Source organism: Mauremys mutica, chromosome 2, assembly GCF_020497125.1.
Source record: "Mauremys mutica isolate MM-2020 ecotype Southern chromosome 2, ASM2049712v1, whole genome shotgun sequence".
NCBI lineage: Eukaryota > Metazoa > Chordata > Testudines > Geoemydidae > Mauremys > Mauremys mutica.
Window position 1 is genome coordinate 205,046,200 of NC_059073.1, and position 12,677 is coordinate 205,058,876.

The following is a 12,677-nucleotide window of genomic DNA, read 5'->3' on the forward strand; positions in this document are numbered from 1 at the left end:
AAAGTTCGTTTGAGTCTGGAGATTCAAATAGTATGAAAAGCATATTGCTGTATTTTTGATCCAAGATCATATAAAATGAAACCAGGACAGTGGCGTTCGTTAAACTCCTAACATAACATGGGAGAGATTATTGTTAGAATTGGTTTCCTTTCAAATGACAATTAAGTTAAACTATTAAATGTACTTTACAAAACGTGTACGTTTTTTAGTAAGAAAATAATAGTTTGAATTGTTTGTACATACATTTATCCTAGACAAAACATCATAATTTACTGATTGGCAAAATATCCAAACGCCAGATATAGATTATTTTTAAAACCTCTTTTGAGGACGCCAGTTTCCAAACAACACATGTGCAGCGTTTGTTTAATAATCGTGTATTCTGGCAAATGTACTGACTGGTTTCAGAATGTGTTAGCTGTATTTTTCTTCTCTTTTCTTTACTGTAAGCGCAGTCGTTTAAATTATTTAAGGCGAAGTGTTTGGTCAGCCTTGTTAGGATACCTGCAAAGCTGTAATTATAACAAAGGGGATGGGGGGAAGAACAAGAATAAATCTCTGTAAAGACTTCAAAATCCCCTCTTACTAGGTTGGCTTCTGTTTTATATTTATATCCACACCGCCCACAAAACACTTTTCTATCCCCCAAATATCTCCTGCATCACACTCAAGTAGTTTTTTTTTAAGGGTTATGATAATAGGAACAATCAGAAAACCCTCCTGCATTCAATCACGCTGACTTGCGCAGTCTGCCCTTATCAAAACTGGAGCCGAATGCTCCTGTTTTAATGAGAATTAGTCATCTTGTGGTCAGTGGTAAAGTGACCTTTCCACTGAAATCCCCTATTAGCAGGAGATATTGGACAATCAGCTTTCCTGTGTGTTTGAGGTGCCCTCCGCGCAAGGATCTCTGGTCACACGAGGGTAGAAAACCAGTGCAAATAGACAGTCAAGTCGCTTCGCCTGTTGATTATTTTCTTTTGAAACTTTTAACTTAATCCGTTTCTGCTGATTCCCTCGGAAGCACCAGGCACCAAGACAGGATACTGGGCTAAACAGACCATTGGTCTGACCCTGTGTGGCCGTTCTTATGTTCTTCTCTGAACACTCAGTTCTGGAAATGCTTTCTGGGCTCGGGAAGGTTCTGGGCTCACTGTATATAAATGATCGACATTCTTGAGATCCAGATGTAGGGAAAGCCAGGGTTTCTCTCTTCCGGTCCTTAGACTGAGGGAAAAATTTCTCTCCCTCTTGGGAGCTGTGACTTACCCAGCTTCCTATTTTTGCGAACTCTGTCATTTGGGATGCGAGAATGTCCATGATACTGAACGGGCTGCATTTGTTTCATCCATTGGAAATACTACACCAGAAAGAAGTTCATGTTCAGTGTCTCCAGTAGCTAATATTCCCAGGGACCAAGATCCTCCCCCCAAAGCTAGTTTAAGCGATTCAGTGTCCGGGTGACACCTGAATAGCCCTCCCTTTAAGAGAGACTCTGAGAATCAGGCCCATTTTAAGGCGTCTCAAATTACACACCCAAAAATCTTTAGTGACTTTGAAAAGACCTGGCCCCATTCCGTCGTTTAGATTTAGACAGGAGCCCATTGCATTACTGGCTCCTGATGGAGTCCTTGTCTACACAGCTCAGAACCTAAATGCCTTCTATAAAGCACTGGTCGTTTCTCCTCATTATCATCTCTCTTCCTCTCTCTCTCTCTCAGAACAATTTGTTGAGAAATCCTCCTGCGCTCAGCCGCTGAGTGACTTGTCCAGCCTGGATCCCCACGGGGAGTTCAGCGCCAGCCCTTCCGCCCTCTGCACCGAGCCCCTCATCCCCACCACCCCCATCATCCCCAGTGAGGAAATGGCCAAGATCTCCTGCAGCCTGGAGACCAAAGAGCTGTGGGACAAGTTCCACGAGCTGGGCACTGAGATGATCATCACCAAGTCTGGCAGGTAAGGCTGGAAAGCAGCGTGGGGGACGAGTGGGGGGCTGGTTTACTCGCCCCGTTTTCTGTGCTGCCGGCTTGTAAAGGGACTTGTAAAGAAACCCCCCAGGGAATTACCCCCCTCCCCCAAATGCGGCCAGCTGCTGTAGGGCTGGGGGGGACTCGCCCTACACCCGGCAAGGTGGAGCGGAGGCCGAGTAGCCGCGAGCGCGGGCTCCTCAGTGAGCGGCAGGTTGGCCGGGCTCCCCGGGCCAGGAGGGTGGGAGCAGCCCGCACGCGCCCAAGGGCCCTGGGACTCGCTGCTGGGGCTACCAGGCAGCCTCCTGTGTTAGGGCGGGACGGGGACTGTGTTTGCAAAGCACAAGCTTATTCTTGTCCCGGTGTGCGTCTGGGCTGGGAAGAGAGGACCCCAGCCCGCGGGGTGGGTCGCTCCCCCGGGCCTCTGAGCAATGCTCGCATCCGGGGTCATCCTCCCAATTTGCACTGTCTGCACCCAGTGCTAAACTATTGCATGCATTTCCCCCTCCCAGCCCGCCACATTGGCTAAAATATTATTGTTTTTAGAATGACAAGTTCGACCCCGAACTCCCAAACGAAACAAGTATTTTTGCTAAATCCCATTTATTTTAAAATTGTTTGCCCTGGATTTACTATAGGGTCCCTTAGCGCCCCCTGCAGGCCCTATGCCAACACTATCCCTCTCATGCTCAGAGAGAGAGGGCCAGCTGGTTCTTTGTCACACAGACACCATGGAGCTTCCTGGAGGGGAAAGCTCCTGGTGCAATCCGCTGACCGATCAACAGCTGGTCACCGGGTTGGTGTCACCAGGTTGTGCTGGGGAACGGGTGCTGCAAGTATCCTACCCAGAGCTACTGGGAAGAGGGGTAGCTGTTGGGACGGGTGCATCATTCAGTTTCCTTCCACCCACTGATCCCCTTAATTCTTGTACCTGAGAGTCCCGCCTTTTGCTTTGGAGAGGCATGTTCCCCAAGCCATTAGCATTGAGCACTTGTTGGTTCTGATCCTTTGAGTAGAGATTGCTCCCAAACATTGGCCCAGATAGGCTCAAAAGCACTGAGAGAGGTATAATGAATTAGATCTTAATAGGCTATTTGTAAATGCAGGAAGGAACTTCAGATGGATTATTGTGGAGACCTTAAAAGCCTGAGCTTCCAATGTCCCTTTTGCAGATTTAAGGAAGATGCTTTCCACTTTGCTTTGTCTCCTTTCCTTTATAGTTTAAGAAGCAACTCCCTCTAGCCCCATCAAAGGCTTCTAGTGATTTCATTGGGTTTTGGATTTGGGGCCTTACTGATTTAGGGGACATGTCTCTGCTTGGGAACGTGCCTGTAGACTATGCACATCATAGAGGCTGTTCCGTGGTCATGCTGATCCTGATCCCATTGAAATTAATTGCATGACTTCCCAATGATTCAGTGGGTAAGTTCAAGCCCTTTGTTGACAGTTGGGCAGGATCTGGTGCAAAAGATGCTGAAATAACAAGAGATAAGCCATAATGGCCATAGACTTCAGTGGAAGCAGAACTGGGCCCTTAATTAGTGGTAAGCCAGAGCAACATTAGACAGATAATCTTTGCGCATGTAGTGTTGTGATGTTATATAGTTTTTAAAAATTGTTACTTTGTGTTATAACTTTTGTTGATGCATATTTGTGCACACACACTCACAGAGTCCTGGAGAAATAAATCATAATATAAATTTGACAAATGTCTCCTTTTTAGGTTCACAAATCATGTGCAACTCCCCCCTATTTATTTTAAGTTACTCATACATTTCTCCAGTAATTGGTTTTTAGGTCAGTCAAAAACAGTTTTGAAAATTCACAATTTGTGTTATGTTTGGTAGCAGTGTAAGTCACTTGGTAGTGGTTTAATTCTCTGATTATATGATTTTTGTAAGTATCAAATAGCAATGCATGTTTTGTGTTGCATCGTCAGGTGTAACATTTGCAATTTGAAGTGTCTGTTTTTATTACTTAAGCAATTTAATATGCCATTTTTGGTAAATATTGGAGCATTTAGCCTTAAAATTCATTTTTCACCAGGGTTCTTGTAAGTAAAGCTCATTTTCTAGAATACTTCTGGAAAACATTAACAGAGTAAAAGAAAATAAGTTCAACATTTGCAGAAATACTAATGAAAATAGTTTTTGTAGTATTTTCCCAGCTCCAATATATATATATGTATATTTAGAAAAAAAATCACACTGTGTCTATAGGAATGATACTCTGAAATTAGAATAATTATACTTTAACTCCCAGGCAGAAAATATATATCATATAGAAATTTATATTTCCTCCTGTCTCAAAAAAATACTCTAATTTCAGAGTATCAGTTCTATGTGTATTTTATAGGGGTACAGATGATTTAAATGCCCATCAAACTGAAATATAAATATTTTGACATTTTTCTTTCTTCCTGGTGATTTGAATGTAATTTGTTTTTTAAATTTGGAGCAACGTTTCAAAAGCTCCTTTTTCTGCTGCCTCTTCATGTTTATTTTCTAATTTCCCTCTATTTCAGGAGAATGTTTCCTACTATTAGGGTTTCCTTTTCGGGAGTGGATCCTGAGGCCAGGTACATAGTGCTAATGGATATAGTTCCAGTGGACAATAAGAGATATAGATACGCTTACCACAGATCTTCCTGGTTGGTAGCTGGAAAAGCCGACCCTCCGCTTCCTGCAAGGTTTGTTCATTTCATAGGTGATCTCTTTTTAAAAAAAAAATGCTGAAAAAGTACCTTTGAATGATCTTTCAAAGCTGTTTGCAAACAGTGCTCTAAGAGCCGGAGTCTGTGCCCACTGGAGCTGATGGCAACACTCCCATTAATTTCAGTGGTGCACTGTCAGGTCCTGTATCCATACATGAGCCAAATATTTGACTTATGCTAGAGGTTCCAAAGGCAAGCAGGATTTGGCCTGAGGATCAGTTACAGAAAATGGTTCTGACGATCGAAGGAGAAGGAAACTTTTAAAAAGACATTTATTTTCCTCTTGTTATGACTTTTTTCCTTCGGGCCTCCTTTTTAAAGCAGTCCAGGTGCCTTCAGCTCAATGCCAGTAGAAATATTAAATTACAGCTTTGATACCAAGTAGAAATGCCAGATTATTTTCTAACCATTGACCAATGTTGTCTAATTAATGAGTTTACTACTATACTATACTCATCTCTGATGTCGTCTGGTGTGCATGTATCCAATATAAATGCATACACACACCGGTCATTTTTTCAGGAAAGTTAGGATTTCTGAAACTTTGGAATAATAAATAAAGTTAAACAAGTTAACCCCTTTTTCACAATGAACAAAACAGACAATTCGCTTCTAAAACGATTGCCTCACAGCAAGTGATACAACATGGTTATGAACTCATTGTGGAACATGTATGCAGGCAGCTTGCCACAGCTTCGGTACAGAACTAGCTGAGCTTCAACACTTAGGTCTCAATTTATCAAAACATTTAAGCATGTCCTTAAGTCTGTGCTGAATAGGGTTGGAGTGAAGGACATACTTAAGCCCCATCGACTTAAATAAGACTTAAGCAGATGCCTTGGTGATTTTATGAATTGGAGCGTTAGGCATCTGTCGCATTTTGGGCTGCAACCCAGGCCAGTGAGAGGTTGTGTTATTGCTTGTCCTGTAACCCTGAGTGTCTTAAAATGAGCTGCTGCTGTAGCTTCCTGTCTGGATGTTCTCCCCCAGCATACAAGCATGCACTGAGTATTTGTGTGATAAGCCCTAGTTCAACAACTCTGACTCCAGCAGCCTGCTTGTTACACCACAGCCACACTCTGGTCTCCACCAGTTTTGGTTACCTCTAAGCCAAGTGACCCCAACATATCTCCAGTCCTGAATTTTCCCCAAACCATCTGCCCTGAAATGTCCAGCCCTCTCCTGTCCCACTCAGAGACATAATAAGGTTTGTTTGCTCCCTTAAGGAGTCAATATCCAGCAGCTTGCCACATTAACTGGATTAAGCAGCTACTTCACTTCAAACACAGTACTTGGTTAGTTTTAGATTAAAATAAAACAAGTTTATTAACAACTTGACATAGGTTAAGTGATCCCAAGTAAAAGAAATAAAGGTAGAGATGGTGCAAGCAAATAAAAGTGAAAATGCATCTAAAAGTCTGAAACTTAATCTAGCAAGGTACAGTCTTTGTTTAAGATGGTTTCTCTCACCAATTATTTGTTGTCATGCATGGCTGACTGTCTCTCCATCAGGACCTTTCTCAGAAATATGAGGTGCTGATTTCTCTTGTCTTTTTAGGTGAAAGATAAAGATGGAGTCTCTCTCTTTCCCTTACATTCCCAAAGAATTGTCTTTGTTCTCCAAGTCAGGAAGGCCTTCTGGGGATTCAGTCTCCTGTGTCTGCCTAGGGGTAGGAGTCATGTCAGTTCTCTGTCTCTTGAGTTCAGGCTCAAGACAACCCCACTGGTTTAGCTTGATAGCTTTGTTTATGGTTAATATGTAAATTGAGGTAAACCAATGTTCCTTCTAGGACAAACCCCTTTGTCACCTAGACTGTCTTTGTCTTAAACATTCTCTAGTAACATTATATAGAGGGAATATATAACTTCACATGTAAGGTTAACACATGCATTTTACCATGGCTATAGGTTGTTCTTTTATCCCTTCTGTTAACATAATAATTTGCTGCTTACTCACAGTTTGATTTCATATTGAAAAATATCATCTTTCCTTGTGGGAGAAGGAACATAATATCTGTAAAGTATGGCAGGATTTGGGGAGCTCTGGTGTATTTGTGTTACACTGCTCTGTTGCTAGATTTGGAGTGTCAATGCTAACATTTTATCAAATAAGGTCTGTTTAAATTTATTGCTGCAAGTAAGTAATTGATTATTGTTGTTTTTTTAAGTGGTGTTTACCCATCTATATCTTTTTTTGATTTCTTGCAGCCTTCTCTTTGCTCTCTTAAATCTGAATAATCTAACTGCAGTATTGTGAGCTTAAAAATGCTGAATCCCTCGGGTACTTTCTGAGATGCTGTGGGGTCTTATGGGATTTTATGGGGTTTCTAGATAACTGTATACAAACTTTACACAATACTTTGTAGCTGTGTAGTGGGAATTCCCACAATTTACATAGGGTTGTCATAAATCTCAGCTGCTGACAACAGAGGTAAACAAATGACCCTTTCTTTTTTATATTTTTGTGCCTGGCGCACATGATCTGAAATTATTTTTAAAATCAGGATCTTAATACTGTATTTACACCTAATAAAGTTTTAGGGCCTGATCCTGCTCAAATTGAAATTAAAGGTTAAACTCCTATTGACTTAAATTGGAGTTCAGTTCTGCTCCCACTATCTGGAGTCAGTGATTACATTTTCACCTAAATGATTTCTAAGATCCTAAGCCAGCAAACACACCTGGGCTTTAACTTTAGTAACATGAGACATATAATTGGGGCTACTCTATGTGCTTAAGTGTTTGCAGGATAAGACAGAACCTATGGCATTAAGATGCTGATCCCTCAAAGATATACATACACACATAACTCTACCAACATGAATAGTCTCAGTGACGTCAATGAGATTATTCACGGGAGTACAGTTATGCACATGTATAAATTGCTTCAGGATTAGGGCCTTAAGGCTTTTCTTTATTTTACTATAAAAATAACTTTCAACACTAGAACAACAACTGTACTTGAAATTAATAAGTACTATATGATGCCACTGGGAAGATTATCCCTTCATGGATCTTCACTACAAATAACAATTATATCCTTTTCTTCCTGCTGTCAACATTTAAATCAAGTTATGTGGCTTGAATAAAAACACTTTTCAGAAAATCCTTGTAAAGCTTTTAAAGTGCTTCCAGGGATAGAATTTTTTTTCTTTCTGTTTTACAAGCTACAGAGAACATTTGAAAGAAATACCAGTCCTAAAAATTCCTTCATGTACCCTTACACTGTACCCTCCCTCTTTCCTCTCCCTTTTTTGCGTTGAGAAATGTTTTGACTTTGGTGACGTGGCTAGCCTAACAAACCCATAATGGTCTGGGGATAGAATGTGTAATATTTATGCATCTGTAGCAGACAGTAGCAAAAAATCTTTTTTTTATTACATTTTCAAACTTGCAATTTGAGCCCGATTCTGCCAACTTTCTGTCTGTACAAAGTACAAATTAAGTTAGTTAAAAGTCACATGCCTGGAGGGCTTCCAGGATCAGGCCAATATTAACAAACTGAACAAAAGGAAAATGTAATGAAAGCTCAATGTACTATAAGGAACCTAAAGTAGTCAGCTTAAACCTTGACTCCTGTTGCAGGCAATATAAAATAACTTACAATAAATCGTAAATTTATATCAAAACGTGGTTCCTAAAATCTTTGTAAATGGAACTGAACAACCTCTCATAACAAAGTGCTCACTAACTTCAGCGGGAGTACTGTGTATTCCAATGGAATGTCTGTGTTTATTTCTCTAATCTATTTGTTCATGTGTATGCACGTTATCATCAGTTCTCTGTGCACCAGCAGGCCACTATATCTAATTTTGAATCATCCTGTGTCTGGTGTACCAGATCTGGTTATGGGAGAAGTCTGTAGATCGGTACAGTTCAAACATGTAGGGCCATAAATTTCTGTGCAATGCAAGGCACATGCAAATGTGTAAAGAGAAAATTACCAGTGAGTTAAAATACAAAAAAGTGTCTGAGATCTATGGTGCCACAGGGAAAATCTCTGACAAAAAATCCCCATGGCCAACAGTGCACATTGATATGTGCAAGCAACCATGTGTAGGACGCGGGGGATGAGCTCACTCCATGACTTTCCCATCAGGCTGACTGTTAGTATTCAACCAATGTATAGCCCCCATAGCTGTGGCAAGCATAGGCGCCGACTTATATGGGGCTCTGGGGCTTTAGCCCCATGAATAAATCCCAAGCAGGGGCTCTGCCCCACCAATATTTTTTCTCCCCTGCTTGGAGCGCCCCCCCGCCGCTGCCGCCGCCGCCGCCAGGGCTGCCCAGAGCCCTTTAAATCCCAGCCGCCGCCGGGAATCAGAGGGCTCTGGGCTGCCTGCTGCAGCGGGAAGCCCAGAGCCCTCTGATTCCCGGCAGCGGCTGGGATTTAAAAGGCTCTGGGCTCCCCGCGGTTGCAGGCAGCCCAGAGCCCTTTAAAGCCCAGCAGCACCTTTGTTCTAAAAGGCTCTGGGCTCCCCGTGGTTGCAGGCAGCCCAGAGCCCTCTGATTCCCGGCGGCGGCTGGGATTTAAAAGGCTCTGGGCTGCCCGCCGCAGCAGACAGCCCAGAGCCCTCTGATTCCCGGCCGCGGCTGGGATTTAAAGGGCTCTGGGCTGCCTGCAACCGGGGGGAGCTGAGACCCTTTTAAATCCCAGCCGCAGCCGGGAATCAGAGGGCTCTGCGCTGCCCGCTGCGGCAGGGAGCCCAGAGCCCTTTAAATCTCAGCCGCGGCTGGGATTTAAAGGGCTCTGGGCTGCCTGCACCCGCGGGGAGCACAGAGCTTTTAAAATCCCAGCCACGGCCGGGAATCAGAGGGCTCTGGGCTCCCCGCCGCAGCAGGCAGCCCAGAGCCCTCTGATTCCCGGCCGCGGCTGGGATTTAAAAGGCTCTGGGCTGCCCGCCGCGGCGGGGAGCCCAGAGCCCTCTGATTCCCGGCCGCGGCTCGGATTTAAAAGGCTCTGGGCTCCCCGCGGTTGCAGGCAGCCCAGAGCCCTTTAAATCCCAGCCGCGGCCGGGAATCAGAGGGCTCTGGGCTGCCTGCTGCAGCGGGAAGCCCAGAGCACTCTGATTCCCGGCCGCGGCTGGGATTTAAAAGGCTCTGGGCTGCCCGCCGCGGCGGGGAGCCCAGAGCCCGCGGATTCCCGGCCGCGGCTCGGATTTAAAAGGCTCTGGGCTCCCCGTGGTTGCAGGCAGCCCAGAGCCCTTTGAATCCCAGCCGCGGCCGGGAATCAGAGGGCTCTGGGCTGCCTGCAAACGCGGGGAGCACAGAGCTTTTAAAATCCCAGCCGCGGCCGGGAATCAGAGGGCTCTGGGCTCCCCGCCGCAGCAGGCAGCCCAGAGCCCTCTGATTCCCGGCCGCGGCTGGGATTTAAAGGGCTCTGGGCTGCCTGCAACCACGGGGAGCCCAGAGCCTTTTAAATCCGAGCCGCGGCCGGGAATGAGAGGGCTCTGGGCGGGCTGCGGCGGCGGGGAGCCCAGAGCCCTCTGATTCCCGGCCGCGGCTGGGATTTTAAAAGCTCTGTGCTCCCCGCGGGTGCAGGCAGCCCAGAGCCCTTTAAATCCCAGCCGCGGCTGAGATTTAAAGGGCTCTGGGCTCCCCGCCGCAGCGGGCAGCGCAGAGCCCTCTGATTCCCGGCTGCGGCTGGGATTTAAAAGGGTCTCAGCTCCCCCCGGTTGCAGGCAGCCCAGAGCCCTTTAAATCCCTGCCGCGGCTGAGTTTTTAAGGGCTGCGGGCTCCCCGCGGTTGCAGGCAGCCCAGAGCCCTTTAAATCCCAGCAGCGGCTGAGATTTAAAGGGTTCTGGGCTCCCCGCCGCAGCGGGCAGCCCAGAGCCCTCTGATTCCCGGCCCCGGCTGGGATTTAAAAGGCTCTGGGCTCCCTGCGGTTGCAGGCAGCCCAGAGCCCTTTGAATCCCAGCCTCTGTCCGCTGATTGCCCCCTCCCCAGACCCCTGCCCCAACTGCCCCCCAGAACCTCCACCCCCTATCTAAGCCCCACTGGTCCTTGTTCCCCAATTACCCCCTCCTGAGACCCCACCCAACTTCCCCCCCCCAGGACCGCACCCCCTACCTGTCCCCTGATAAACCTCTTAGACTCCCATGCCTATCCAATTGCTGCCTGTCCCCTGACTGCCCCTTCGAACCTCTGCCCCATCCAACTCCCCCTGCTCCTTGTCCCTTGACTGCCCCCGGAACTCCCTACCTCTTCTCCAACCCCCAAACTGCTTACTGTGCCACTCAGACCAGCGTATCTGGCTCCATGCAGCTCCAGACAGTTGCTGCCATGCTCCCCCATGGAGCCCACAGCCCTCTCCCACCCCAGCACCTGCCTTCCAGATTTGAACACCTCAAAATTCAGGAGTGCTCAAGCTCGGTTTGGGCAGCTTTTACTTCATTTCTCCCAAATCAGTTTCCCCTGCAAGGTGCCAACTGAAGGTGTTGGAGAACAGAGAGATCAGGTGGCCTCCTAATGCCTGGAAAAGAGACAAAGGCCGGAGGAGGGAGTGTCAGTGCCTGTGCGGACTTCTGGGAAGTGCACGGTGTGGAAGGGGATGCTGTGATGCTTTGGAACATCTCCATACAAAGCCAGTCAGGACTCTGGGGGAGCCTCCTCTCTCGGAGCATACTGTCTCCAGGGCAAGAAGCTTACACCTTCCTGGGTCTGACCTCGGAGCATTCAGCATGCCCTTCCACGTCATGCACTTTCCAAAGTGAGTCTGCCCAGGCTGGTCCTGGGGCAACCAGAGGTCGCTGCACCCCAACTCTGCAGTCAGATGTGACTCTCAGCCAGACAGTAAAACAGAAGGTTTATTAGATGACGGGAACACAGTTTAAACAGAGCTTGTTGGTACAGAAAACAGAACCCCTCTGTCAGGTCCATCTTGGGGGGTGGGGAGCCCAGAACCAAGTTCTGGGTCTCTCCCAATTTCCCCAGCCAGCTCCAAACTGACACTCCCTCCTCTGGCCTCTGTGTCTCTTCTGGACAAGGAGGCCACCTGATCTCTTTGTCCCCAACACCTTCAGTTGGCATCTTGCAGGGGAAACTGAGGCACCCACACAGTATTCAGAGAAAATATTAAGAACATTCCCACTTCATCACAACAGATGCAACAAAATATAATACCGTATATTGAAGTAGGCAAGTGCTGCTTCTGACTTTCCACTTTTAATTGACCCTTGTAATCTTGTGGCGCTGACGCGTTGTAGCTTCATTTTATATCGGCTTACAGGGCGGGAGCGGGGGGGCACCACCATTTTGGGCCCCACCAAAAATTATACAAACCTGCCGCCTATGGTGGCAAGAGTTAACTGTGTGCGTTTGGTTTAAGGTAACTGTGCCTAGCAGATAAACACAGAATGGTCTCTATTCACTCTCCAAACATACATCTGAAACAGTTTGGCTCTTTGGTCCTAGTTAGTCATATCTTGGTAAGGCTGATTCTCTGTGATAATGGTGTGCAGTATTGCCAAACCCAACCATTCAGAATCATGAGTCAGGCTCCCAACAATTATGAGACTGGCTTACAAATCATGAAATTTAAAACTATACATTTTGGGTTCCTTTTTATTTACCTTCTGGCTTTTGAGCCAATAGGTTCACATTTTTTTATCATTTCTCTACAACTATGATTTTTTAAAATGAAAGCTGAGATTCTCATGAAATAACATGACTCCAAGAGCTGGGGCTTTAAGATAAACACCATTTATCACAAGTCTCATGATAAAACCACAAGAGTCAACAACACTGAGTATGGTGCATGGTTTTGACATCCCACAACCACTTTCAGATACCAGGGACCTACCACTCAGTGGTGTACAACCAGCACTCTTTTTGGGGCAAAGAAGCATCTTGAGAAGCAATCATGCATTGAAAGAGATAAGCTGTAATTTCTATCATGGGTCTCAGACCTGGCCCACAGACGTAGTGGGAGCATTCCAAGATTGCGCCAAATAAGTCAATGGAAGAGAATGGGCCAGATCCTCAGATGGTGTTAGTCG

General features: G+C 46.0%; 1 protein-coding gene across 1 annotated transcript in view; it reads left to right on the plus strand.

The window, feature by feature from the left end:
• Window positions 1-12,677, plus strand: part of TBX20 (T-box transcription factor 20) — a 51,992-nt gene that overhangs the window by 2,273 nt on the left and 37,042 nt on the right. The window contains exons 2-3 of the mRNA XM_045007597.1: window positions 1,722-1,956; window positions 4,492-4,656. Of these exons, the coding sequence (XP_044863532.1) occupies window positions 1,722-1,956; window positions 4,492-4,656 (400 nt within the window). The remainder of the gene's footprint in view (window positions 1-1,721; window positions 1,957-4,491; window positions 4,657-12,677) is intronic.